The 23,874-nt window shown below is 36.8% G+C and overlaps 2 protein-coding genes across 3 annotated transcripts in view; both read left to right on the forward strand.

Moving 5' to 3' along the window:
• Positions 1–16,416, forward strand: part of LOC114415998 (probable leucine-rich repeat receptor-like serine/threonine-protein kinase At3g14840) — a 33,412-nt gene extending 16,996 nt beyond the window's left edge. Inside the window, exons 16-23 of one of the 2 annotated variants that reach the window (XM_028380879.1) lie at positions 3,437–3,816; positions 4,064–4,259; positions 4,342–4,491; positions 4,764–4,882; positions 14,275–14,485; positions 14,591–14,840; positions 15,195–15,345; positions 15,877–16,416. In XM_028380879.1, coding sequence (XP_028236680.1) covers positions 3,437–3,816; positions 4,064–4,259; positions 4,342–4,491; positions 4,764–4,882; positions 14,275–14,485; positions 14,591–14,840; positions 15,195–15,345; positions 15,877–16,110 — 1,691 coding nt within the window. In that variant the 3' untranslated portion in view covers positions 16,111–16,416. Of the gene's footprint in view, positions 1–3,436; positions 3,817–4,063; positions 4,260–4,341; positions 4,492–4,763; positions 4,883–5,103; positions 5,800–14,274; positions 14,486–14,590; positions 14,841–15,194; positions 15,346–15,876 lie in introns of those variants that run through there. The other variant, XM_028380884.1, reaches the window with a different exon arrangement.
• Positions 16,417–16,628: 212 nt separating this feature from the next.
• On the forward strand, positions 16,629–22,939 carry LOC114376156. Its single transcript, XM_028334158.1, has 8 exons — positions 16,629–17,104; positions 17,720–17,782; positions 19,113–19,487; positions 19,601–19,984; positions 20,355–20,425; positions 22,084–22,207; positions 22,315–22,551; positions 22,634–22,939. Exons 3-8 carry the CDS (start codon positions 19,116–19,118, stop codon positions 22,808–22,810), a joined length of 1,365 nt encoding a protein of 454 aa, XP_028189959.1. The 5' UTR covers positions 16,629–17,104; positions 17,720–17,782; positions 19,113–19,115; the 3' UTR covers positions 22,811–22,939.
• The last annotated feature ends 935 nt before the right edge of the window (positions 22,940–23,874 follow it).

The raw sequence follows: 23,874 nt of genomic DNA on the forward strand, positions 1-23,874 counted from the left end.
ATCAAAGGGAAGCTTATTAGAGAAGTGGCTAAATACAAGGCCAGATTAGTGGCAAAGGGGTTCTTGCAATAACTTGGCTTGGATTATTATGAAGTTTTTGCTTCAGTTGCAAGGATTGAAACAATCAAACATGTGACTGCAGCTACTACCTATAGGGGGTGGTCACTTTACCAATTAAATGTGAAGTCAGCCTTTTTAAATGGGCCCTTAGAAAAAGAAGTTTATGTAAGTCAACCACCTGGATTTGAAGCGATAGAACAAGATGACAAAGTGTACAAGCTAGGAAGGCTTTATATGGCGTGAAACATGCCCCTCAAACTTGGAACAAGAGAATACATAATTTCTCATGCAACAAAATTTTGTAAAATGCATTGCTGAACATGGTCTTTACGTTAGAAACTCAACAACTTTGCATCCATTGACTGTGTCTATATTTGGATGATTAGTGACTGATAGCAATGAAGTAGAAATAGTTGAGTTAATGAAGAGGATGATCAAAGAATTTGAAATGTCAGATTTGGGGGTGTTATCATAGTTTCTTGGAATAGAGTTTCCTACCACTAGGAAGGGAATTTTCACACATCAGAAGAAGTATGCGACTGTTGTCCTGAAGAGATTCAACATGACTAATTGCAATCCAACCACACTCCAGCTGAAATGAACCCAATGTAGTTATTCCTTTCTATTCTTAAAAATCCTCCAAGTCATAAATCATAAAATCTCCTATGACTCAAAAATCCGATATAATTTTTTTTAAAAGAACTGTTCAAGAAACAAATGATTCCCTCTTTCACTCCTGGTCTCAATTTGGAAAAGGATGGGAGTAAACAATTGGTTGATGCTACACTATATAAACAGATTGTAGGATACCTATGCATCACTGTACCTTACCTGGCCAACAGTGTTGGCCTGATTAGAAAAATTATAGAGAAGTGGAGGAAACCTCCCATCTTGGTAGCCAAAAGAATTTTGAGGTATATCAAAGGAAGATTGGATTTTGGCATATTGTTTCCTAATGATAAAAGGTGTTTAAAGGCAAAGATGTTTGAGTAGAAGAGCACAACATTGTATGATTTTATGTTTGGCAGAGCACTAACCTCTCAATACTCAAAGTAGCAAAGTGTGGTAGCCTGATCTTCATGTGAAGTGAAATATATAGTTACATCTATGGTAGCTTGTCCAGCTTTGTGGCTGGAAACTTTATTGGAGGAGCTAAACCTGAAAACTAAACTAATGAGAATGTTGATTGACAATGAGTCAACAATTGACTTGGCTAAGTATCCTATTGCACATGGAAGGTGAAAGTATGCAGAGACAAGATTCCACTTCTTACTGTGAACTAATCTAAATTAGGGGGGGGGGGGGGGGGTGTTAAGTTGTAATTCAGTCAATTACTTGTGTTAGAGGCTGCTGGTGACAATTATAAACTTTCCTATATAAGGGAGTCACTGTAAAGTACAGTAAGTGAATAGTAGATTTTTCTCTGTGTGTGAATATTCTTTGTTACAAAGAAACTGATGATTAGTGTGAATATTTCAACAATGGATGGAGACAAGAAAAGAAGATCAAATAGAAAAGTTAATATTAATAATTTTTTTTAGGGAAGATCTTCACTTATATATATATATATATATATATATATATATATATATATATATTAAGATTTAGAGGTGGACATTTATAAATTTTTAAATATATATATATATAGAGAGAGAGAGAGAGAAAGAACAAGACCTTTTAGAGAGAATTTGGAAAATGAAAAGTTTCTTATTCAGGAGAATGTGGTGTTACATAGGCTTTGTATATCATCTATATTTATATGTTATTGACAGATTGAGTGGACTGGAGATTATTTCCTTAGATTATAGTAAGCTTTGAAATTTCCTAGACACTACTACCTCTGGTCCTATATATATATATATAAAATAATTGATTAATTCATCAAAACTAATTAAAGTAGTTAAATTTATTAATTTGTTATAAATTTTAATTTTATTTTAAGACTATCCACGACATTAAAATTAAAAAAAATATTACCTTTTGTTTGTTATATATCACATTAGAGGTAATAATATCCATGGACACTAAATGTATATGCATGGTATTATTTCCTAAATAAATATCATTATTTCCAACAAACCTTTATTCCAATATGATTATTTTGGTTGAGAAGAAGAACAAGGGATGATAATTTTGCACCGATTACAGGGCTTTAAACAAAATTACATTGTCCAACAAGTTTCCAATTTTTGCAATAGATGAATTATTAGATAAACTAGAAGCTACCATTTTTACTAAGCCAGACCTAAAATCTAGATATTGCAATTCTCTCATACTCCAATAGAATTATAATTTCAAACAGAGTATAATTTCTCGAAGTATTTTGACTAGACATTGAACAGATGAAAATTTTCAAAACTTTTATGTATTACTTTCTAACTCATTTTTACTATGCATAATTAATACACAGGAAGAGGGATCCCAAAAATTTGTTTACTTATTTTAAATGTAAATAAATAACAAAGTTGAACTTTAGCTTTCTTTTAAAAATACTGAGATTGCAACGCCTAACTACCCACCTCTCAAAGCTAGAGTTCAACCACTCCAACCCTAGATGAGGCTCGAAATGCTCATTTAGAGCTAACAAATCACAGTCATATACATCCTCAAATGATTTCTGAAGAGTATGAGTTACAGGTCCAACTTGCAGGAGATACAAGGATGACACAGTGGTTCGGGAATGGTGAAGGGACAAGGGAGGGGGGAGAGTCGCAGGTTTGATCCCCCAACTGACATTTCTAACAAAACTAACATATTAACATTTGCCGATAAAGAAAAAAGGTCAAACTTACATAGGTTCTAATTAGGATTTGGAAGTATTGATTCATTGGTCCAACCTACCAAATTGTGAAAATTTTTGGGAGTGACAAGCATTTTCTTACCTTCCACCTTGAGGACAAGGTGGCACACAGGCACCAGAGTCCATAGCAGGATAAATAGGACAGGGAACATGGAATCAGATCAAAATGGGTCTTAACTCGATGTAACAATATACGCCTTATGTAATATATAATATACTAATGGTTGGTTGGTTAGAGAGGAACAACATAAAAATGAGAGAAACTAGAATGTGGTATCTTAGAGAGAGAGAACCGATTGGAGGATTTGGAGAGCCTAGGCTTTTTAAACACCTGATTATCACCGGATTCTTTCTTCCCTAACATAGTAGAATATCACATTGGTATCTTCTGGGAATTTAAGGTTTTATAATCAATAAAATACTCCATTCTTTTTTATCTTTTCTGATCCAGTTACATTAGAATGTTAGAAACAAGAGGATGTAATAAAAGTAAAATCTTAATGTATAATTGTCGAATATGATTTATAATTGTGATTAATTGTTCAAGTAGTTGTTAACCAAATTCTACTTATCCAGCTTCATATTCTCTGTATATAAACTGTGGTGGAAATCTTGTAACTGATGGAAGGAAGACATATGATGATGACACGGGTGAGACTACTGGACCAGCAAGCTTTCATAACGACCGTGGAAAAAACTGGGCACTTATCAACAATGGTCATTTCTTTGATACCAACCGCTTAAACTACTATAATGTGACTAATTCGACTAAGCTTGTAATGGAGAATGTTGAACTGTACATGAATGCACGTGTTTCTCCGACCTCTTTGACCTATTATGGATTTTGCTTGGGAAATGGAATCTACACAGTAAAACTCCATTTTGCAGAAATAATGTTTACTGATGATAAAACATATAGCAGTCTTGGAAGGCGTGTATTTGACATCTACATTCAGGTCCATATTTTTATCATTTTCTTAAGTTGGTCAACCACATGTTAAATTTTGAACAAATTTGGTAAAATTCTCTTCGGGAACTTCATGATACCAAATTAAAATCTTCAGTATAATCTTTGACATAAACAAAATTTTCTTATAAGTTGTAATTAAGTTACTGAATGAAATAGTTCAGTCCTACAAATTTTTTACAACATTTCTCAACTAATTACCATCATATGTTTTTGTTTGAATTTCAATATTGCAGAGAAATTTGGTGGCTAAGGATTTCAATATTGCAAAAGAAGCAGGGGGTGTTGGTAAGGCAGTAATTAAAAATTTCACAGTTGTTGTGACTAGTAACGCCTTGGAGATTCGGTTATATTGGGCTGGGAAAGGAACCACTTCTATTCCATTTAGATCAGTTTATGGTCCTCTTATATCAGCTATATCTGTTGATCCTAGTGAGTTGTACTTCTCTAGTTTTGTTTTCTGTTCTCATCTTTAGCTTCTAATCTAATTAAATCTTGCATAATAATCATGCAGACTTTATACCCCCATCAGAAAGTGGTAGTAGCAGCATATCCATAATAAGGGTTGTGGTTGCAGTTGTGGTTGCTGGAGCAATTATCATCTTGATATTTGGTATATTGTGGTGGAAGCGCTTTTTAGGATGGGAAAGATCAGTGGGCAGAGGTAATCACCATGAAGTGAATTAAATTAAATTAACCTGATTACCAACCTTTTGCATGAAACACCCGAGAACTGTTACACACACACACAAATATATATATATACATTCATTTGTTTGTAGAACTTAGTGGTTCCCTATCAATTTAGTTGGCCTATTTTCTTATCTATTTTGCTAACTCCCTTGACAAGTAACAGTGCTAGGATGGTGGATCCAATGAAGCCATTTGTTTTCTTAATATAAGATATTTCTTTCGTTTGTTTGCTTCTAATTGTAGAACTGAAGGGTTTAGAATCACAAACTAGTTTATTTACCCTACGACAAATCAAGGCAGCAACAAATAACTTTGACAAATCCTTGAAGATTGGAGAAGGAGGGTTTGGTCCTGTTTACAAGGTATATCCTCTTAAATCAACCACTTTTTCCTGAACATAATTGTTACTCATTTATGTTGGAGTTATTTAGAATAAAAAGGTTTTAGTATGTATATGGGCTTGACCCAATTCCTTGTATATGCTGAACCTAGTATTATAAATATGAGGGTAGCTACACATTGTAGAATATGCCTCTCTCTATCTTTCTCTCTTCCTTATCTCTTTCTACATAGTATCATACAGGTAGGGTTTAGCACCTCCTTCTACAGTATCTTTCTCTCTTTGTGGTGTTTTGGGGGCGTTCTGAGGTGTCTTTTTTGGGTAAAAAAAAGTGTGGTTCGTTGCTGCGTAAGGATGTCTAACAGCGACGGAGGTGCCAAGGGGCCTACTGCGGAGATTGTTACCACTTCCTGCAAACTCACCGATATCAAGCTTGATGGCGACAGTGAGAATTATGTGGAATGGAAGCATTTGGTTGAATTTAGTCTTGGTGGGATGACTAAGGAAGATTATCTAACAGAAACATGTCCAGATGGATCTAAGGCAGTGATGTGGAATACTAATCTTAGCCTTTCTTGTCAATTCCATTGATAGACAGACTCAATCTGTTATCACCCATTGTAATACAGTGAAGGAATTGTGGGATTTTTAAAAAAAATCATCTATGGAAAATTCAATAATTTGAATTGGACTTATGCTCTTCTGCAAGAAATTTTCCACCCTAAACAGAATAAGCGGAAATTGATGGACTACTTCTTAGAGTTCTAGAAGTACACTGAAGAATTGACTTTTCTCCTTGCTTGCAAATTTGTAGAGGAGATGGTGACCCAACAGAAGAAGCTTATAGCTCTAAGGTTACTTTTTGATCTTGATTCAAAGTTTGTGGTGGTGTTGAAATTGCTACAAATTTTGAGAATATTTTTAAATATAATATGTATGAATATGGTAGAACAATCTAGAACTATAGTGTATATGAATATGGTAGAACAATCTAGAACTATAAGTGTATGTACAAGATAGAAGAATCTAGAACTATCATGATACTAATCTATCATGAAAACTCTAGAAAGACCTAAAGTAATGTAGAAACATTCACCACCATTGAGAGGTTGGTGACTTGAGCCTATAAATAGGCAATTGGTATGTTGTAATTGATAATCCAAGAAATCAATGACATAGCCTTCTTTCTAAAACAATTCTCTAAAACTATCAACTATCAACTATCATCTAACCAACTACCAACAATGACATCAGAGCTACGTTCGGTCATACATTAGGCATAGTTATCTTACCTACCTACCATTCCAAAATCCTCCCAACTACTTCAAAAATTTCCTTTGTACTATTAACCCACTCTAATAATATTTTTTTCTAAGCTATGGATAACACTACTCAATCGTCAACTATTTCTGTCCCTATCTTCAATGGTGAAAATTATGATTTCTGGCGTGTTAAAATGGAAACATATTTTTCATCTCAAGATTTATGGGACATAATAGAAGAAGGCTTCACCATTCCCGCGGATACTTCAGCTCTTAATGCATCTCAAGAAAAAGAGTTGAAAAAAATAAACAGAAAAATTCAAAGGCGTTGTTCACCTTGCAACAAGCGGTGACTGATCCAATTTTCCCAAGAATTATGGGAGCTAAGACTGCCAACGAAGCGTGGAACACATTGCAGGAGGAGTTTCAAGGAAGTGTTAAGGTACGTGCCGTTAAACTTCAATCTCTAAGAAGAGATTTTGAACTATTAAAGATGAAGGAGTCTGAGACAGTTAAAGGTTACTATTCTAAAGTTAAAGAAATAGTTAATCAAATGAGAGCTTTTGGGGAAGATATTCTTGACAAGAAAATTGTTGAGAAAATTCTAATTACTATGCCCCAAAAGTTTGACCCAATCGTGACAACGATTGAGGAAACCAAAGATCTGTCTACTCTATCAGAGATAGAACTTGTGAGCTCTCTTGAAGCATATGAGCAAAGACTGTATAGGCATAAAGAAGATACAATTGAAAATGTCTTCCAGTCAAAGTTTAAATTTCAGCTCCAAAACAAAGAAAATGGAGGAAAGAAAAATTATGGAGAAACTTCCCAAAGAAGAGAAGGTTCTAGGAATTTCCTTAAGAACAAAATAGATAAAAATCCTCCATGCAATATATGCAAAAGGCAAGGCCACGTAGAGAAAAATTGTTGGTTCCGTAATATGCCACAATGCAACCATTGCAAGAAGTTCGGGCACATAGAGAAAAATTGTCGCAACAAAAATAGGCATCAAGCCAATATCGCAGAGGAGCATGATCAAGAACAATGTACGTTCTACGCCACTCAAGACTCAATAAAAGAAAAGGGAGGAAACTGGTACTTGGATAGTGGATGTAGCAATCACACGGCCAAGGATGAGATTATTTTCAAAAGTATTGATGAGTCTGTCAAAGTCAAAGTTCGACTGGGAAATGGAAGTGTGGTTTAATCAAAAGGCAAAGGCACTGTCATGGTGGAGACAGATAAAGGTACGCGACTCATCCATGATGTCTTACTAGTTCCCAGCCTAAAAGAAAATCTTCTAAGCATTGGCCAAATTATGGAGAGAGGCTACACACTTCACTTTGAAGGAGGTGTATGCAAAATCTTAGACAACAAAAATAAAAGGTCTGAGATAGCCCAATTAAAGATGAATAAAAGCAATAGAAGCTTCCCTCTAAATTTAAAATATGCAACAAACGTTGCCATGAAGGTACAAGTTGATGATTCATGGCTATGGCATCGAAGATTTGGCCACTTCAACACACATGCCTTGAAGTTGTTACATGAGAAGAACATGATGAGAGATCTTCCAAGCATAAAGGATAACAATGAAGTGTGTGAAGGATGTCTCCTTGGTAAGCAACACCGATTTCCTTTCTCAACAAGCAGAGCATGGAGAGCGAAAGATCTATTGGAGCTGATACATACGGACGTTTGTGGACCAATGAGGACGCCATCACATGGGAACAACAGGTACTTCATACTCTTCATTGACGACTTCTCTAAAATGACATGGGTATATTTTCTAAAAGAAAAATCAGAAGTCTTTGGAGTATTCAAAAAGTTCAAGGCCCTTGCTGAAAATCAAAGTGGAAAACGAATAAAAGTACTAAGAAGTGATTGTGGCAAAGAGTACACCTCTCGCGAGTTTGAAAGATTTTGTGAGGATGAAGGCATTGAGCGACAACTTACAGTCGCATATTCTCCTCAACAAAATGGAGTGTCCGAGAGAAAGAATCGCACAGTTATGGAGATGGCTAGATCGATGCTCAAGGAGAAGGGACTACCTAAGACAGTCTGGGCTGAAGCAGTCTACACTGCTGTTTACATACTCAACAAGTCTATAAAAGACAAGACTCCAATTGAAGCTTGGAACGGGAAGAAGCCATCAGCAAATCACCTAAGGGTCTTTGGATCTATATGCTACATTCATATTTCAGACGTGAAGAGGCACAAGCTTGAAGACAAGACTATACAAGGTATCTTCCTTGGGTATAGCAATATCTCTAAGGGCTACCGTGTCTACAACTTGCAAACTAAGAAACTCGTCATCAGTCGAGATGTTGAAGTTGATGAGTACGCTTCTTGGAATTGGGATAAAGAAAAAGTGGAGAAGAACGTTCTTATACCCGCTCAACTACCTCAAGAAGAAGCTGAGGAAGAAGACCCAGGTGAACCACCTTCACCTCCACCACAACAACAAGATCAAGAACTATCATCACCAGAGTCTACTCCAAGACGAGTAAGATCTTTGGTGGACATATATGAAACCTGTAACTTGGCCATACTTGAACCTGAAAGCTTTGAAGAAGTGGCAAAGCAGGAAGTATGGGTCAAGGCAATGGAAGAAGAGATACAGATGATCGAGAAAAACAACACATGGGAGTTAGTAAATCGTCCCCTTGGAAAAGATATCATTGGGGTTAAGTGGGTCTATAAGACAAAGCTCAACTCTGATGGCACCATACAGAAACAAAGGCGAGGCTAGTAGCTAAGGGTTACTCACAGCAACCCGGAATTGACTAGAATGAGACATTTGCACCAGTAGCTCGTCTTGATATCATAAGAGCCCTAATAGCTCTTGCGTCACAAAAAGGATGGAGTATCCATCAACTAGATGTCAAATCCGCCTTCCTTAACGGCGTACTTGAAGAAGAGATCTATGTGGAGCAGCCACAAGGATTTGTGTCTGAAGGCAAAGAAAACAAAGTGTTAAGACTAAGAAAAGCACTCTACGATTTGAAGCAAGCACCTCGAGCATGGTATAGCAAAATCGATCAGTATTTCATGGATCGAGGATTCAGGAGGAGCAAGAGTGAGCCTACACTTTACATCAAGTCTCAAGATCAGTACACTCTCTTACTCTCTCTATATGTAGATGATCTTATCTACACGGGAAACAATACTAAGATGATGATGGAGTTTAAAGAAGACATGATGAAGACTTTTGAGATGACCGACCTTGGTTTGGTGAGTTACTTCCTCGGCATAGAGGTAAGTCAGAGAAATGAAGGGATATTCATCTCGCAAAAGAAATACACAGAAGGCTTACTTAAGAAATTCAAGATGTATGGTTGCAAACCTGTTGCTACTCCTCTCATAACAAATGAGAAACTACAGAAGAATGATGGAGCACCAAAAGCTGATGCATCCAAATATCGAAGTCTAATTGGAAGCCTCCTATATTTGACAGCTACAAGGCCTGACATAATGTATGCTACAAGTCTTCTATCAAGATTCATGCAAAGTCCAAGTCAAATACACTTTGGAGCAGGAAAAAGAATTTTGAGGTATCTACAAGGAACAAAAGAGTTAGGTATATAGTATACTACCGAGACCAACTCAGAATTACTTGGCTACACTGACAGTGATTGGGCAGGTTTAGCAGATGACATGAAGAATACCTCTGGCTATGCTTTCTCACTAGGATCGGGAATGTTCTTTTGGGCATCGAAGAAGCAAGCTACAGTAGCACAATCAACAGCAGAAGCAGAGTACGTGGCAGCTGCTGAAGCAACGAGTCAAGCTATATGGCTTCGTAGAATACTTGAAGACATGGGAGAAAAACAAGATGAGCCTACTAAAATCAACTGCGACAACAAATCAGCAATTGCAATGGCGAAGAATCCAGTTCATCACAACAGAACAAAACACATAGCAATCAAGTATCACTTTATCAGAGAAGCTGAAGCAACTAAAGAGATCAAACTCGACTACTGCAGAACAGAAGATCAAATTGCAGACATATTCACGAAGGCTCTGCCGAGACCAAGATTTGAAGAATTACGAGCTATGCTCGGAGTCACAGAAATTTGCATCAAGGAGGAGTGTTGAAATTGCTACAAATTTCTAGAATATTCTTAAATATAATATGTATGAATATGGTAGAACAATTTAGAACTATAGTGTATATGAATATGGTAGAACAATCTAGAACTATAAGTGTATGTATAAGATAGAAGAATCTAGAACTATCATGATACTAATCTATCATGAAAACTCTAGAAAAACCTAAAGTAATGTAGAAACATTCACCACCATTGAGAAGTTGGTGACTTGAGCCTATAAATAGGCAATTGGTATGTTGTAATTGATAATCCAAGAAATCAATGACATAGCCTTCTTTCTAAAACAATTCTCTAAAACTATCAACTATCAACTATCATCTAACCAACTACCAACAAGTGGTTTGCTCTCAGATATTATCTAGTTGGCAGGTGGATACTTTTACTGATGTTTTCTTTTGGGTTATGCAGTCCTCTTTTGAGGGCTCTCGCTCCACTCTTAAGGGTGATTCCCTTGATCGCTCTGCTCTAGTGGTTCAATCTAGAGGTCATGGCCATGGTCGAGGTGGAGGTCGTGGTGGACAAGTGACGTGCTATGGTTGTGAGTAAGTGAGTCACCATAGACACCAGTGTGCTCATTCCTCTCAGAATCAGCAGTACTCACAATCACAGGGTCATGCAGTGCCACAGCCTGACATTGCCACTCAATCAGAGGAAAAACCTAGGTGGTTATGACTGATGACAAGTCATCTACACCTTATTCTACTTCTTCTTCAACCACATTTGTCCTACACCTTCATCTACTTCTTGACGTTGGATCATTGATTCTAGTGCCATAAATCATATAACAGGGGATTCAGGTATATGTTCTTCTTTCAATCCTTCTAGTATCCATTCTTTTGTTACACTTGTTCATGGGTCTAGTGTTCATGTTTAAGGGGACTAGGTGTACTACCCCAATTCTTACTTTTTCATTGTTTTCTATTTTGTACTTGCCCGAATTCTCGTGTAACCTCCTTTCCATTAGTCAGTTAACGTGATCGTTAAATTGTTCTATAACCTTTTTTCCCCAATTCTTATGTATTTTATGATCTGCAGACCCAGAGGCTATTGGTAGAGGAAGAGTATCTAATGGACTGTACTTACTGGATGAAGGAGTTTCACATGCTTTTGCAGCTTCTACAATCCCCATGTTTCAGCCTCATTGTCGGCTAGTCATCCATCTTGAGGAGTTCTTAGGAAATTATGTCCACCATTAGAGTCTGTGGAGTCTATTTTGTGAGTCTCGTCAATTGGCTTAACATCATCGTAGTGTTTATTTGCCTTGTTTAAATAAAAGAGCTCATGCTCTCTTTGATATTGTTCATTCTGATGTAAGGGGTTCCTGCCCAGTTACTCCAAAGTTTGGTTATAAATATTTTGTTATATTTGATGAAATCTAGATCTGAATTGTTCACCATATTGTCATTTTTGTTCTAAAATTCATACTCAATTTGGTTGTCTTGTGTGTGTTCTTTGTAGTGATAATGCTAAAGAATACTTTTCTGAACCATTTCTCATTTTCATGAATGAAAATGGCATGTTGCATCAATCTTCTTGCATCCTCACTCCACAACAAAATGGGGTGGCTGAGCATAAAAATCTTCCCCTTATGAAGGTTTCCTGAGCCTTATTATTTGCAATGAAGGTTTCAAAATTGTTTTTGGCAAATGCAATCCTTACTGTTGCATATTTAATTAATCGCATGCCATCTTCTATATTGAATGGTGTAATTCCTCACTCTGTTGTTTTCCCCTCTCATTCTTTGTTACCCTTACCCCTAAAAATATTTGGTTGTACATGTTTTGTGTATGATGTTTGTCCTCAAGAAACCAAGTTGGATCCAAAGTCATTGAAGTGTGCTCGTGGGTTATTCTAGGACCCAAAAGGGGTATCGCTTTTTCTCTCCAGATCTTGGTCAGTACCTTGATTTTGCAAATGTGTCTTTTGTTGAAGATCGTTCGTTTTTTGTTGAGTATGAGTCCTCTTTGTATCTGTATGAGTCAGATGATTTGTTCTTAAATCACACACTATTATCCACTCTGCTCCTCCGACTCATCTTGATACAGGTTTCCAGTTTTTTAAACAAACATATCCTTGCCATCCTAAATAGGTGTCACTTGAAGCTAAAGCCACATGTGAAGCTCCACCAGAGGATACTCAACCTCTACCAATACTTCTTCCAACATCTGCAGATCCTCCTTCATAACTTGATTTCCCTATTGCACTTCGTAAAGGTAAACACACCTGTACACATACTTATCCTATTTCCTCACATATGTCTATTGCTCATTTGTCATCCACCTCAAAGTCCTTTGTTGCTACCTAGATTTTGTTTCTATCCCTAAATCTCTTCTAGATGCCCTTAGTCATGGTGGCTAGAGACAAGCAATGGAGGAGGAAATGATAGCTGTTGAGAAAAATTGAAACATGGGATTTGATTTCTCTCCCTGCAGGGAAGAGGGCTATTGGTTGCAAGTGGGTTTATACTATCAAAATGGATTCTAATGGGTCTGTGGCTCATTTAAAGGTTCGCATCATTGCCAAGGGGTATGCTCAAACTTATGGAGTTGATTTTACTAATACTTTTTCCCATGTTGCTAAGCTTAACTCTATTCGCATTCTTATCTCTCTTGCTGCGACACATCATTAACCTTTATTTCAATTGGATGTGAAGAATGCTTTCTTGCATGGTGACTTACATGAAGAGGTGTATATATAGCAATCACCTGGGTTTGTTGCTTTGGGGCAGTTTGGCATGGTATGCCGCTTAAGGAAGTTGTTATATGGCTTGATGCAATCACCTAGATCTTGGTTTGGGAGATTTAGTGGTGTGGTCCTTGCATTTGGATTGAAGCTGAGTCAAAGTGATCATACTGTATTTTATAAAAATACTAACCTTGGCAGCATCTTACTTGTGGTGTATGTTGATGATATTGTGATTACAAGAAGTGATAATAAAGGTACTGACAACTTGAAGAGTTTTCTTCAAACTCAGTTTCAGACTATAGACTTGGGGGCCTTGAAGTACTTCTTAGGGATTGAGGTTATGTACTCGAAGAAGGGGATCCCTATGGACCCAGGGGTTTAGCTGACTGTAGATGGAGTTCCATTCTCTGATCCACAGAGATGCAAATGAAAGGTGGAGAAGCTTAATTATCTTTGTACCACTAGGCCGGATATTTCCTTCCCAGTAAGTTTTGTTAGTCAATTCATGAGGTTCCTGACTAACACTCATTGGGAAGCATTTATCCACATTAAGTACTTGAAGAAAGCTTTAGGAAAGGGGATTGCGTATCAAGATCATGGGCACATATAGGAGGAAGCATTCTCTGATGCAGATCAGATTTGGTCTCATATGGACCGCAAATCTACCATATAAGCTACTGTGTATTTTTGGGAGGTAATTTGATCTCTTGGAAAAGTAAGAAGCAAGATGTGATGACAAAATCTAGTGTAGAGGTAGAATACAGGGCTATGGCCCAAACGACTTGTGAGTTGATATGGGTGAAACAAATTTTGGAGAAGATAGGATTTGCTAATACCTATCCTATGACATTGTAGTGTGACAATGAAGCTGCCACACATATCGAATCAAATCCAATCTATCATGAAAGAATGAAGCATATTGAGGTAGATTGTCACTTAATCCTAGAGAAGGTTCAACAAAACCTTATATGCACCTCTTATGTCAAGACAGGAGATCAACTAGCAGATGTGCTTACAAAAGCTTTGAATGGGGTGCGTAGTGATTTTATTTGTAACAAGTTGGGCATGATTAACATCTATGCTCCAGCTTAAGGGGGAGAGTTAGAGTCATTTATGTTAGAGCTGTTTAGAATAAAAGGGATTTAGTATGTATATGGGCTTGGCCCAAGTGCTTGTATATGCTTAACCTAGTATTATATATATGAGGGTAGCTACACATCGTAGAGCACACAATCATAGTTTACTCATATGCTCTATCTCTTTCTCTCTTCCTTATCTCTTTCTACAATAATGAATGAAATATTGTACTTGTGTTAATGTTTAATGTAATACTATTTTTCACCTGTATAAAATTTTAGGGTGTACTATCGGATGGCACTGTAGTAGCAGTTAAGCAGCTTTCTGCTAGGTCAAGGCAAGGGAGTCGGGAATTTGTAAATGAGATAGGCCTGATTTCTGCTTTGCAACACCCTTGTTTAGTTAAGCTCTACGGCTGTTGTATGGAAGAGGATCAATTGTTACTGATTTATGAATACATGGAAAACAATAGTCTTGCTCATGCTTTATTTGGTAATTGTTTTTCTCTACTTTCAAGTCTCATTTATGTTTCTGTAGTAATGAACCCTATCTTATTCATGTAACTTACATTTATATGTTGTTTAATTTCCATCTAAGCCAAAAATGATGACTCTGAGAAATGTCAATTGAGATTGGATTGGCAAACAAGGCATAGGATTTGTGTTGGTATCGCTAAAGGTTTGGCTTACCTTCATGAAGAGTCCAAACTGAAGATTGTTCATAGGGACATCAAGGCCAATAATGTGTTGCTGGATAAAGATCTCAACCCCAAGATATCTGATTTTGGATTGGCAAAGCTTAATGATGGGGACAAAACCCATTTGAGCACCAGAATAGCTGGCACTTAGTGAGTTTCCATACATTTCCTTTTTTACCATTTTGCATTGATCATTACTGAGCTATATGTTGGATCCATTATCATACTATATTGTAATTTCACCAAGCTTGATGATGGGGACAAAACCAATTTGAGCATTAAAATAGCTGACACTTAGTGAGTTCCCATACATTTCCTTTTTACCATTTTGCATTGGTCATTATTGAGGTATATGTTAGACACGTACATTATCATAATATAATAATAATCAAGAAAAACAATAGACATCATATATTGAAATACCTCATGATCAAATTTAAATTGAACTTACACTAGTTTATGACTGAAAAATGTACTGTAATTGGTGAATTTTCAATATTGTAGTGGGTACATTGCTCCTGAGTATGCAATGCATGGTTATTTGACGGACAAAGCAGATGTTTATAGTTTTGGAATTGTTGCATTGGAAATTGTTAGTGGGATGAGCAACACCATTAGCCAGCCTACGGAAGAATGTTTCTCTCTCATTGATAGGGTAAATTATGCCTTATACTCTCTTGCCCTCTGCCAATCTAATTTTGAGAATATCTAGCATGGTGGTGTACATTCTGTATAAAACTATAAAATGAATTTCATTTATTGACACCTTACAAGGGAAATAACACTATAGAGTTAATGTTTCTCAAATCTGCTGTAATGTCCAAATTGAAGATACCCAAGAATGCATCATCAATTCCTTGCATTTTGTAAAATTCTTGTGTCTTGTCCGGCAAATATGATGAATTAGCTATCTGCAAAAAAAGAAAAAAAGACTTTTTCCACATTATATTTCCTACTTACCTATATATATTTGCACCTTAAATTTGAGGTCTTGTTTGATTCAACTATAATATCTAACAATTTTTTCTTTAACCAAGCCAAATGATATCTTGTGATTTAGCCAACCTCATCTTGTGAGATAAAGCAGCTGCTGCTGTTGTTGTTGTTACTGATTGTTTCAACTTTCAACTGTGAATTTAATTTGGAATCAAATGTTTGATTGTTTGCATTAATTTTACAATACTAGGTACATCTCTTGAAAGAAAACGGTAATCTAATGGAGATTGTGGATAAGAGGTTGGGTGAACACTTCAACAAAACGGAGGCAATGATGATGATCAATGTAGCCCTTTTATGTACCAAAGTCTCTCTAGCACTCAGGCCCACCATGTCTTTAGTGGTAAGCATGCTTGAAGGGAGAACACATATTCAAGAGGTGGTGTTAGACAAAAGAGAGGTATTGGATGATGTGAAATTTTAGATGATGCAACAGTATTATAAACACTAAGGAGAAAATAACATAATTGAGTCTCAGAGCCTAAGTGACCCTACGTGAGAAACTTCTAAACTTTTCGATGATACAAGTTCTGCTGGTGAGCAAATTTAAAGTTAGAGAACTTATAGAAATGAACATCTTGTTGTTGCTCTATATATATTTAGTTTTTGGCACAACTTATTTTGCAAAACTGAAGATATGGTTCTTGTATCTAAGTAAGTAAGGGTTTGAACAAGTTTGCATAACCAATTGTAATAGAATTTAATGAGTGGAAGAATACTACGTTTTCAACGGTTGATTCTCTAACCATTAACACCATGTATTTCCAAATAGATTGATGAAAATTTGTAAGAATAAATTTCTTATGTAGAATGAAAAATCAAGAATGCCTTTTTCCTGTGGTCCAAAACATGGAAATATGCTTGAGTGCAGCCAATGGGAGGATAGAGTTGTGCTAGTTTTGTAATCATGGAATTTTCTTATTTTTTTTTCAAGGAATATCCCTTACCGAGTGCAAGGTTTAATCTCAGAGTGCTGCTAGGTGCACCCAGCATTTTTGCTAGTGCACCCAGCAGTTGATGCAAAAATACCTTTGTACCCCTGGCTTAATTTTTTTTTTTAAAAAATGGTTCATCTCTCTCCCTCCCTCCCTCCCTCCCTCCCTCCCGCGTTAGCCCTCTTCTTCCTCGTCACCCCTCACCATTTTTTCTTCTTTTTGTTGGCGTGAAGTGATTTCGGTCACCTTCCTCACCCCTGACCTCATTTAAGTCGCGTTCTTCTTCGTTTTGTTTTCTTTGCGTGAAGTGGTTGCTGGTTTCAGAAAATCTTAACCTCGGTCCTCTGCGTCGCGTTCCCGCCGTGAGCGTCGTCTTCTTCCTCCGCGTCGGGAGACTGTGTTCTGCGATCGTGGTGGTCGTTGGTGTTGAGTAGCCCAGGCATTTTGAGGGTGGTGTTCTCCCTCCGCATCGGCATTGTCGAGGTAAGCAGCTCTTCCTCTTCGATTGTCGACGTTTTTATTTAATCCGTAAGGGATTTATAGGTGATCCGTAAAACCTGGTTAGCAGAAGTGAAGATTACGGATCAAGTTGATCCGTAAGCTTGTTTCGGATCAACTTGATCCGGAATTAGTTTACGGATCAACTTGATCCGAAATTTGTTTACGGATCAACTTGATCCGTAAGATGTTTGATGGAACTTATGGATCAAGTTGATCTAGTAGAAGCTTACGGATCAACTTGATCCGTAAGATGGTTGATGAAATTTACGGATCAAGTTGATCCGTAAGCTTCTTCCGGATCAACTTGATCCGAAATAAGCTTACGGATCAACTTGATCCGAAATAAGCTTACGGATCAACTTGATCCGAAATAAGCTTACGGATCAACTTGATCCGTATGATGGTTGATGAAAGTTACGGATCAAGTTTATCCGTAACTTTCATCTTTAATTTTTAAAATTGGGAAATATTTAAAAAATAGTGAGTTTTTTTTAAATTAGGATTTAGGGTTAGTTTATAATACTTTGAAATTTGGGGGATTATTTGTAGAATACAATAACATTTGAATTTGGTGTCTTTTTTTTCTGAAATTTGCAGGTTACTGATTAAGTTGGTGGATTGAGTTTGTTTCTTCCAAGGTGTTTGTTTGAAGTCTGAATTGTATGTACTTTATATATTATAGAATTTTTTTTTCAACATTGTGTATTACTTTGGTAAAAGATTAAATATACCTGTAATTTGGATGATTCTTATTAGATTGTTGTGACAATTTGGTTTGTCAATTTAGCAAGAACATTGTTAACTGCGATGTTGTATATTATATTCTTGGAACTTGTTGAGGCTTTTTTGGGTTGAATTAAATTTTACTATGGACACTACATTTTTGGTTTACTATGCACAGTATATTTAGTTCACAACAATTTGGTCATCTTGTCCTAGTTCGAGTTGTAACTGATCTCTTGTGAGGAATGTGTGTCCCATAAAGAGAGCTTGTTAAACATGCTAAACCAACCCTTCTTAATCATTCAACAATATCACATGGACCAACTTCAGTTTCTATGATCTGAGAAAATGCTCATAAGATGACCAAATTGTTGTTTAGTTATCTAATGGTCCCAGGTCAGCTTGAACAAGTAGATCGGTGAAAGCACAGATTTAAAAGCGTATACTAATTGTACAGTGTTAGACTGAAAAAAAAGGTGATGAAAAAAGGTGCACTGGACAAGCCTTTAGGTCCTGAAAAAAGGTCTTGAGTCTTGACCGCTTAGTGATGTAGATGTTTTAATATTATTTCCAACATTAGTCTTATATCTTCTATTATTACCAATGTCTTTTGTAGTTGTTGCCTTCTATTATTACCAATGTCTTTTGTAGTTGTTGCTGTCATTTAGAGTAAGTAGTGAAGCAACCTAATTGAGTAGCAAGTTAGGAAAATTGTTTTTGATACAAAGATTAAAGTTAGCAAACATGCAAGAATTTGTTTGACCTTTGTTTGGCAAGAAATTGTTTTTGATCCAAAAATTGAATGAAGCACTTATATGAAGCTCGATTTAAGCCAAAATGTTTAAGGTTGAGTGTTCTTTGTCTATTATATGATAGCTTTTAAATCTAAACATTAGACTTGTCCTAAAAAGAAGGAACAATGTGCAGACTATGTCATAGAAGTAACTTGTTATAGGCACAAATAGTTGTTACAAAGACCAAAACATGCACATGAATAAAAACTTTGGTTTTGAGAGCAATTTTAACATTAATGCACATAAATGAAGATAATTAAAAAAATGATGAATGTGATGCAACATCCCAGTATTTTACATTCCCATCTTATGAAATGCTGATAACATTTAAAATAAATAATTGAGTGACTGACAGCCCTACATTCAATTAAATGCTGACAACTTGCATGACTTTGAGTCAATGAAATTTGTGTTAGACCAATGAAATTTGAGGGAATGAAATCAGTGATGGAATTTGCGGTACTCATTTGCAGATCATGGTTAGGACCAGAGGAATAGGTCGTGCCTTAGGTCACGTTACTAGCAGAGGTGTGGGCAGAGGAGATCGTGATGATTCCGATGATGCTCCGCAGCGACGACGGCCTACCTCATCCGCACGGAGGCAGCGAGTACCTGTGACTGCGGCGCACGATGAGCCAGTGGTCCCTGTGCCAGATGTAGAGGCTGACGTATTTCCCGATGACTCGATGGCACCAGCTGATGTAGAGGACATTGGGGCAGACATTCCTGCAGACACAGGCATGCAGGCTACTGAGGATGAGCATGAGGGATTTTCAGGTGGTCCGAGCGACCTATCCGTGCTGACCCAGTATGCGGATCACGTTGCTTGCATCGTATGGACGGGAGAGGTATTTATAATATTTATTTTTAATTAGTTGTTAATTATACTTTATGATTGAAATTAGTTTTCCTTTAAATGATGATTTTAACGAATTCTGCGTTCCTTTATACTTCAATTCAGGAGCGTCCTGAGTTGAAGTTATCCTCACACGGGAGGAAGGTCCATAGTTTAGGCAGGCCTGTCCCTGCCATTGAGGGACTAGTTGCTGGGACAGCTCTGATCGCGTGTTCGGTAGACACTGGCGATCGGAGACTTTTATCCTCATTTGTCGAGTGGTGGCACCGAGAGACGTCTAGTTTCCATCTCCCTGTGGGAGAGCTGACGATTACGTTAGACGATGTCTCCTCGCTTCTGCATCTACCTGTGGTTGGCGACTTGCACGCCTTTCAGCCCTTGCACGTGGATGATGCGGTTCAGATACTGGTGAACTTATTGATGGTCTCTGTAGAGGCTGCCAGGACTGAGACAGGGCAGTGTTGTGGACCGTACATACGCCTGCAATGGGTACGTGATATTTACGAGCGCCGATGCCAAGCAGGTCATTGGATAGCTGCGGCTCGCGCATATCTTCTTCATCTTCTGGGTTGCACTCTGTTTGCTAACAAGAGTGCAACCAATGTGCATGTTGTGTAATTGGAGGCCCTTCGTGACCTCAGTCAGACCGGGAGGTACACCTGGGGAGTGGTTGCGCAGGTGCATATGTACGACCAACTGAACGATGCCTCTATCAGCAGCAGCCGACAGCTTAGCGGTTACATCACACTGCTGTAGGTAACAAACATGTTTTTCAATCGTTGAGGTTCAACAATGTTTAACTTTAAATTTTGTTAGACTTTCATTATTAATGTTTATCATTTTGATGTTACCTCTGTAGTGCTGGATATACAAGCACTTTCTCTCAGTCGCGGAGTCCACTGTCGATCAGGACTACGAAGAGGATTCACTGTGTGCCTGTAGGTGGATGGACCGACTCCGGATGTCTATGTTGGATCGAGTGGCCTCAGAATAATTAAGAAGGGGGGGTTGAATTAATTATTCCTAAACCTTTACTAATTAAAAAATTACTCTTCTAAGGCTTTTACTAAATTGTTAAGAGAATAAGGAGTAGAAGAGAAACTTAACAGAAAGTAAAAGCGGAAATTAAATGCACAGCGGAAAGTAAAAGAGTAAGGAAGAAGGAGACAAACACACAAGAGTTTTTATACTGGTTCGGCAACAACCCGTGCCTACATCCAGTCCCCAAGCGACCTGCGGTCCTTGAGATTTCTTTCAACCTTGTAAAAATCCATTTACAAGCAAAGATCCACAAAGGATGTACCCTCCCTTGTTCTCTTTGAAACCCTAGTGGATGTACCCTCCACTAGAACTGATCCACAAGAGATGTACCCTCTCTTGTTCTCAGTCAAAACCCAAGTAGATGTACCCTCTACTTGTACCACAAAGGATGCACCCTCCAATGTGTTAAGACAAAGATCTCAGGCGGTTAAACCTTTGATACTTTGTGAATGGGGATACAAAAGAATTCTCAGGCGGTTAGTCCTTTGAAAACTTTTGTATAAGGGAAAGGGAAGAATCAAAAGAATTCTCAGACTGTGTCGTTTTGAATTCTTTGACAAGGGAGAAGGGACACACAAAAGAATTCAGGCGGTTAGTCCTTCGTTCTTTTGGAAAAGGGAGAAGAGAGACACAAAAAGAATTCAGGCGGTTAGTCCTTGGCGAATTCTTTTTGGCAAAGGGACAAGAGAATGAAAAAGATGAATAGCACAAGTTTTCAAGGTTTGGAAAACCAGAAAACTTTGGAAAGCTTTTGGCAAAAGGAAGAAGAAGAAGTTCAAAGAGACTCAGAAATCAATTGGCAAAAGTTTGTTGTGTAAAGAATGAATTGGAAAGATAGATTGAAATGCAAATCAAAGCCTTGCTTTTATAGACTCTTCATGTCTGGTCAAGAGAACCATTAGAAAAGTTATGACCTTTAGAAAAACTTAAAACCAATTTGAAAAAGTCAAAAACCATTTGAAGAGTTACATCTTTTGATTTATTTAGAAACAATCACTGGTAATCGATTACCAAATCAGTGTAATCGATTACATAAAGCTTTTATGTGAAAGGATGTGACTCTTCATCACTTTTGAATTTGAATTTCAACGTTCAAAGCACTGGTAATCGATTACCAAAACATTGTAATCGATTACAACTTTTTGAAATTAATTGGAACGTTGTAAATTCAGTTGAAAGCTTTTTGAAAACCATTTTGCTACTGGTAATCGATTACAATAATCTGGTAATCGATTACCAGAGAGTAAAAACTCTTTGGTAAACATGTTTTGTGAAAAATCCATGTGCTACTCAGTTTTTGAAAAAACCTTTTCATACTTATCTTGATTAAGTCTTCTCTTGATTCTTGAGTCTTGAATCTTGATCTCTTGAATCTTGATTCTTGAAATCAACTTTCCTCTTGAATCTTGAAGTGTTCTTGATTCTATCTTGAACTCATTCTTTGATTGACCTTTGAGCTTTTTGTCATCACCTTTGTCATCATTTTTTGTTATCATCAAAACATCTTTGAATCAATCTTGATTCATCATGAAGCTTTGCTTCTACAGTCTATTGGATTCCATATGGGGAGCATTGACCGGTCCGGGACTTTCATTTGATTTCATGATATTCCGATCTCCTGCACTGGGGGCCTATTGCTGTGTATTACCGACCAGAGAGGGTCGTGCGGCAGTTTGGATACACCCAGACCATTCCTGTTCCGCCTGTCGATTCATGGGTGTCGTATGATGATATACGCGACAGGCGGATGCACTACTCAGATCATATGGTTCTAGCAGGTGAGGTGTGCGTTGTGCCAGGTCAGTGTGCCAGCGACTACATGGACTGGTTCTTCCGCATCTCACATGCATCCTTTCATGACACCAGGCCATGCATCAGATCCTCTACCAGATGGTCATGCTCCGCAGCCCCGAGTCGTCCCTCAGGCCCCACAGACAGATATCCCTCACGTGCCGGAGCCAGGAGCACCGTCGACATCTGCAAGGCCCACTGTAGAGGAGCCTAGACATGCAATGGTAAGTAATACTAATAATTTACGTCATTTATGTCAATATTTTCATAATAATTTGTGTAATTTATTTGTTTTGTATTTAACAGGAAGTTTGCCATGGGATTGCTGAGAGGTTGGAGCGCCATCTCAGCCTAGGGGTGGTCACGCCTGGCTCATCGACACATGAGGTGATCGAAGAATGCCTCAGGATGGTCAGGAGTGTCACACAGGACCATCTAGTATATGTTAGGTCTCGACACAGGCGGCGCACGGATCAAACGTAGTTTATTTACATATTTTATATTGATATTCAATGTATATACAAATATTGTACTTGAACTGACTTCATTAGTAATGTTTGTTTTATTTATTTCCATTAATAATGTTAGTTTTATTTATTTCCATTGATTGTGTATTCCCTTTGCCTAATCTAGCTTATAAAATTTTATAATTTTATTCTATCAAATTAAAAACCTAGAATCTTATCTCATATTTTACATTTGTGTCTATATACACACGTGTTATTAAAATGGTCTAGTTAACTAAGTTATAGTATATGTAAATTATTATAAATGGTCTAGTTAACTTAGTTTACCAAATAATAAAAAGTAATTTTTAATATAACTTTAAATATAATTGAAATAAAAAAGTTGAAAAGGGTGTAGAAAAGAATAAATTAAACAAACAAGGGAAATTGAAATAAAGAAGTTGAAAACATGGACATGCTTAAAAAACTTCTAATTAAAAAAAATTATAATTTTATTCTATCAAATTAAAAAAATGTTTTTTTTTTAAATTTCTCTCCTCAGATAAAAATCCATATTTATATTTTATAATTTTATAATTAGGCGTAACATTTATATTTTATTTTAAGAGACTAAAAAATAAAACCTTCTAATTTGAGAGACTAAAGAATAAAACTTTCTCATTTGAAGCATTGTACAACATATTAAATTAATAATTGACTCATAATTTATTTATTTTCTTCATTTCCATATTTTGCATCAGAGTTAAATGTACTTTGTTAAATATTTTTAATTAGTTCAACATTAAATTATTTTTAATTGATGACAAAATGTATTTTAATTAAATTTTTATTTTATACTAGTTTCTTAAAAAAAAATGAACTACCCGAGTTAAATACCTAATTGTAATTTTTTCGGTTGTTGTAGTTTTTTTTTATATTTAAAATAAAATTGCAAGACCGACAAAAAAGTAAAAGTAGTAGAAATCAAATTTAACAGAGAACGACAACTCATCTTCCATTTCCAAAAAAAAAACAATTATGCGATACATGAATTCAAACAATACATTAACTTCAACATAGTCAAACGAAATTAAATTTGCA

The sequence above is a fragment of the Glycine soja genome, chromosome 1, assembly GCF_004193775.1.
Source record: "Glycine soja cultivar W05 chromosome 1, ASM419377v2, whole genome shotgun sequence".
Taxonomy (NCBI): domain Eukaryota; kingdom Viridiplantae; phylum Streptophyta; class Magnoliopsida; order Fabales; family Fabaceae; genus Glycine; species Glycine soja.

Bases quoted from the DNA above. Each gene is read 5' to 3' on its own strand.
- LOC114376156 (XM_028334158.1), top strand. From the start codon at position 19,116: ATGGTTAGGACCAGAGGAATAGGTCGTGCCTTAGGTCACGTTACTAGC. The intron at 22,208-22,314 runs GTTTGGATACAC...TGGTTCTAGCAG, and splicing joins CCAGAGAGGGTCGTGCGGCA to GTGAGGTGTGCGTTGTGCCA. The intron at 22,552-22,633 runs GTAAGTAATACT...TGTATTTAACAG, and splicing joins AGGAGCCTAGACATGCAATG to GAAGTTTGCCATGGGATTGC.